Source organism: Apodemus sylvaticus, chromosome 8 (assembly GCF_947179515.1).
Source record: "Apodemus sylvaticus chromosome 8, mApoSyl1.1, whole genome shotgun sequence".
In the NCBI taxonomy this organism is placed as follows: domain Eukaryota; kingdom Metazoa; phylum Chordata; class Mammalia; order Rodentia; family Muridae; genus Apodemus; species Apodemus sylvaticus.
The window spans coordinates 99,938,546-99,943,612 of NC_067479.1; the positions used below are offsets into that span (position 1 = coordinate 99,938,546).

The 5,067-nt window shown below is 42.3% G+C and overlaps 1 protein-coding gene across 1 annotated transcript; it reads right to left on the reverse strand.

The window, feature by feature from the left end:
- Positions 1–460: 460 nt before the first annotated feature.
- On the reverse strand, positions 461–2,364 carry LOC127690821 (ral guanine nucleotide dissociation stimulator-like). Its single transcript, XM_052190324.1, has 3 exons — positions 2,218–2,364; positions 1,883–2,079; positions 461–902 (listed from the first exon to the last, which is right to left on the reverse strand). Exons 1-3 carry the CDS (start codon positions 2,362–2,364, stop codon positions 461–463), a joined length of 786 nt encoding a protein of 261 aa, XP_052046284.1.
- Between the last annotated feature and the right edge of the window lie 2,703 nt (positions 2,365–5,067).

Sequence of the window (5,067 nt, forward strand, 5' to 3'; positions counted from 1 at the left end):
TAATTATTTTAAGTGCTTACATGTGTGCTTATAATTATTTTTTGCTCGTGAGAGCTATTTAAATAATCTTAAAATAACTTACCAAATCACACATTAATAATTTACAGGTATTTTCTCTCATTATTAGATTGGTTTTGTTTTAGACAATGAAAAACAAACACTACCAATACTTAAAATAAATATAGCATTGAAAAGATCAGAAGGAGTAAAATGGCTATTTCTCAGGGGAGGGGAAGGCTGGGTGTAGGGCTGGGATTGCTGCTGTACTGAAATCAGGGACTGATCCTGGGGGTCAGAAGAACTAGTGCTATCTCCAAGAGAGTTGTAGGATAGACTCAAATAAGGGATAAATGTGGCAGGACCATTGTCTAAGTAGATAGACCCACGGTAACAAGGGTGCAATACATGAAAGACACACTGTATCTACAGACATGCTGAGACACAGGTTCCACAGATGCTATCAGTGAGATGGCTGGACTGCTGCTGACACATCTGGTAGCAAGTCCTCATGGGTCACAGAACCTGTGGCGGTTTTTGTGCTCTCCAGCTCTGGTGCACAAGTTGATTCTGGCTCCAGAATGGCTGTTTTCCCTGTTGGTTGGTGCTCTTCAAGCTCTGAATATGAGGATGTATTGCTCCCCAGATCTGAGTCTTCCTCAACTTTGGCCTGTGAAACGTTGGTCTGTTCTTTCTGCAACTGAACCATGAGCCTATTGACACGAATATTAAGATCCGAATCTGGCATATTCATACTCAAGTAGGTCTTCAAGTATTGTAGAGGGAGCGTGTCTGAGGTCTGACAGAAGTCCTCAGGGTTCTTGTCCATCCAGGTGTCCAGGAAGCTACAGAGTGTGGTCTTTACTTGCTCATCCTCTTCAGAATTAGGGCAGAAGTATTCATAGCTAGAGACGACCAGACAGAATGTTACTTGTAAAGTCCCACACCCCGCACCTCAAATATATCTAGAGGCCAGTGTGACTCCTGGAAAGGAATGGAGTCCAAATCCTGGAAGTGCTATCTGCTCTCAGAATTATTACTTCACCTGCACACAATAGGCGTTTTCGTTATATTTGTGTAAATGTGGACACAACCGTCCCTATCCAGACATCTCAGTTGTCAGTGTCACTTGGATTATCCTTCATGGGTCGCCAACTCTATTGGGTACCCTAATATTTCTAGAACCTCCTTTTTTACACATAGGTGTGCTTTGACCAAGGCCTCAAAAATATTAGGTGAAGAATTAACAGTTTTTCATGGTAGAGAGGAGAGCTACATCCATTTTAATGTCTCAGCTCTGGACAGCCTACTCCCTTGGACCAAGCCTGTGAGAGGCAGGTTTTTTTTTTTGTTGTTGTTGTTTTTTTTTTGTTTTTTTTGTTTTTTGTTTGTTTTTTTTTTTGCAGTATTTATTTTTTTATTTTAACATTTTTATTTTTTATATTCTTTGTTTACATTCCAAATGATTTCCACTTTCCCAGATTCCCCCCTCCCCATATGTCCCATAGACCTTCTTCTCTCTACCCATTCTCCAATCACCTCCCTTCTTTTTCTCTGTTCTTATATCCCCCTCCAATGCTAGATCAATCCTTTCCAGGATCAGGACCCTCTCCATACTTCTTCATGGGAGTCAGAGAAGCAGTTTTATACTTCATGCTGCTGGATCCAGACAATTCTCTAGACAATAAGTATCTCTCTCTCTCTCTCTCTCTCACACACACACACACACACACACACACACACACACCATAAAAAACTAAAATACAAACCACACACATCGAGAGAGAGAGAGAGAGAGAGAGAGAGAGAGAGAGAGAGAGAGAGAGAGAGAGATTGATTCTCAGAACAAGATCTGATACCTCTGGGCTTGGAGGTAGGCACTCACCGCTTGAACAGCAGATTCAGTACCTGCAGGGTGGTGGCAAACCTTCTGTATGTGGAGAGAAAGGCAGGGACAAAGAAGGGGTCCCCACTCTGTAGGGAAGGCACCAAGTGGTTCACCAGCTTTTTCAATGTGTCTGCACTCATGCATGACACTGTACAGCTCTCCCTCTGGTCTTCTGAGGCAGATCCATTCTTACCCTGATGAGAGACCATGGTGGATCATTCAAACAGGCACAGGTCTGCAACATTCTCATTGAGTCTTTTCATTCCATGTTTTCCTGAATTATCACACTGCCAAACATAAAGACCAAAACATAGAGATTTCAGAGTGGTTACCTTGTCTTTTTTTGCTTTCTTTCTGTAAAATGGCCAGAAGTGATGAAGGCAAGAATGAACCCTGTGCCTCCAGACACTACCATGGCCTTCCTTGTTGTTTTTCTTGTGTCCTGAGCCTTGAGTAGTTCGAAGACAGCAAGAGAACATCCTGCTTTCTCTAGGGTCTCAGACAAGAGAGCCTGGTGGACTGGCTCTAAGCAGTTGGCTGTGTGGTTACCAAGGTTCTGCATTGTTAGGTCACTGTTAAGAGGGTGGTCCTATTACTGTCCCCTCATCAGCAGGGCTTTCCTAAAAGAATCCTTTTGTCCTCCCACTTCTAGGTTTACAAACTAACATACACAGGTACTTCCATTTCAACTGCTCCCAGAGGTGTCTGGATATAGGTAGCACATCAGTTTTGAAATCTGAGTCCTCACTGTTGAACTGCATTAGCAACCCTAATTCTATTATCAACCCTAATTACCACAGTGGACCATAAACCCTAGCTATGTTATCTTGCTTCTGTGTGACCGTGTGTAGCATGTGTGTGTGTGTGTGTGTGTGTATGTATGTATGTATGTATGTATGGTCTCTGTGGAATGAGAATACATGCATACCTGTGGCAGCCACTATCACCACACTGTGTTTCTACATAGGAATTGTCTTTTCCAGAATCAGTTTCTACCACCATGATCATTTTTGGGCTTAAGCTCAGAGGTTTGCAGCTCCATGTAAAGAGCTGGCTCAGCCACATCCACAAGCTTACAAGATGGAAGCTGGGGCCCTCACAGTGTTTCCGAATGGATTCATCTTCCCAAAAATCTTCATCAAATTCCTGTTTAAGTCCTTGCCCTGAATCTCTCCAGTGATGGACTGTGACCGGTCAAGAAAACTTTCTCTTCCCTCAGTAGCTTTCAGTCATGGTGCTGTCACAGCAACTCAAACACTGAACACTGTACTTTCTCTGTCCCCATCCTGTGTTATGTGTTAGCCAACCCCTTCTCTAGTTCCCCATCTCCCTCACTCCCTGAAATCCCATCTCTTCCTCTGTACTCATTGTTTTATTCTTCTGTTGTTTCCAGTGGACTCTGATCAAAAGTCATCTACTGTTCTTCCCGTGGACAGTCCCCTCCTTCACACAGAGGATCTGGGTTTTCAGAAAGCCAGTGAGTCCAAGTCATGTGCATGTTTTGGGACTTCACCTGGTAGTCTAGCATAGGGGACAGTTTTATTGTTAATTAACATTGTCTTTTTTGTCAAAATGAAGTGTTCATTCTTCCTTTATTCATCATTACAATGTCTTTTTTTTGGCTTTCAACTTTTTTATTGATATATTTTTTATTTACATTTCAAATGATTTCCCCTTTTCTGGGTCTCCACTCCCCACAAGTCCCATAAGCCCTCTTCCCTCCCCCTGTTCCTCCATCTACCCCTTCCCACTTCCCTGTTCTGGAATTCTCCTATATCTTGCACTGAGTCTTTCCAGAACCAGGGGCCACTACAATGTCTTTATAATTTCTTTTTTCCGTCATTCTGTAAAAGGTGTGTATCTATGTCTGCTTGTGGGCATGTATGTGCATGCAAGTGCCTGCCAGTATATGTGAGGGCATGTGCCTTAATGCATGGTTACATAAGTGTGTCTGTGGGTGTGAGCCTGTGTGCATGCAAGTGCATACAGGTGCTTGTAAGTGCGTGTGCATTGTGCATATGTGAGCACATGTGTGTGTGTGTGTGTGTGTGTGTGTGAGAGAGAGAGAGAGAGAGAGAGAGAGAGAGAGAGAGAGAGAGAGAGAGTTAGTATTTTTGTGTGTATGGGTACAGACTGAGCTTTCCATTTACTGGTTATCTCAAAAGCCAGAGCTCTAAAAATCTCACTAGATACAAACACACACACACACACACACAAACACACACAGACAGAGGAACTAACTCTTCTTTTTTTGTATTTTTTTTATTCATTTTCTATATTCTTTGTTTACATTCTAAAAGCTTTCCCCTTTCCCAGTCCCCCCCACCCCATATGTCCCATAAGTCCTCTTCTCTCCATCCATTCTCCTATCTTTCCCCCTCCCTTTTCTCTGTCCTGGTACTCCCCTACAATGCTGGATCAAGCCTTTCCAGGATTAGGGCCCTCTTCTTCCTTCTTCATGGGAATAATTTTATATGCTAATTGTTGTATCTTGCTCCACTAACTCTTCTTTCTTAGAAACCTAGTTCCAAATCAGGGTCCTGAGTTGCATCACCTGTAACAAAAAGTAGAATGAATAAACTCTGGGACTCTTGGTAGCTTGTGCCTACCACTAACTTATGAATTCAATCCATTGGTAATCAGAAAGTCTAAGTTCTTTGAAGAGGCAAAGTCCACTTGATTACTTAGAAATTATAAATATGTGAACAGCCTACAAGGAGAAGAGAATCTTCAGTTCCCAAGCATCTAGGAGGTTGAACATGTTACCAATAATTGCAGCCAAACTTCTATAGCTGTCTATAGAGACACAGGCAGGACTCCTTTCTAAATTTAACTGTGCTAGAGAAACAGTGGAAGACTAAAACTCAGTTGACCCAGAGTTAAATACATTTGACTGTTAGGCAAACAGATTGGGGCAATAGCTGTATAGTTAACAAAAGTGGTGGATTTCCAACATTCTTCACCCTGTTGATGTATGATAAAGCTTGGTAATTTAAGACAGAGGTCTCTTCAGGCTTTTCTTCATCAGTGGATAGACTCCACCACCACGACTGCTGTTGAGCCTGAAGAAGTTCAAGCATTTATTAGAACATGTTTATGCCAAAGCTGTGGGCCAATCAGTCATTTTGTCTTTTGTCCAACTGATCAAACCTAAAAGAGGGGAAAACAACCTCTTAAAGACA

Excerpts from the sequence above, each read along its gene's own strand:
- LOC127690821 (XM_052190324.1), bottom strand. The coding sequence starts at position 2,364 with ATGTTCTCTTGCTGTCTTCGAACTACTCAAGGCTCAGGACACAAGAAA. Across the intron at positions 2,080-2,217 it reads AGAAAGCAAAAAAAGACAAG|GGTAAGAATGGATCTGCCTC; the intron begins GTAACCACTCTG and ends GTCTCTCATCAG. Across the intron at positions 903-1,882 it reads CTGAATCTGCTGTTCAAGCG|CTATGAATACTTCTGCCCTA; the intron begins GTGAGTGCCTAC and ends GGTCGTCTCTAG.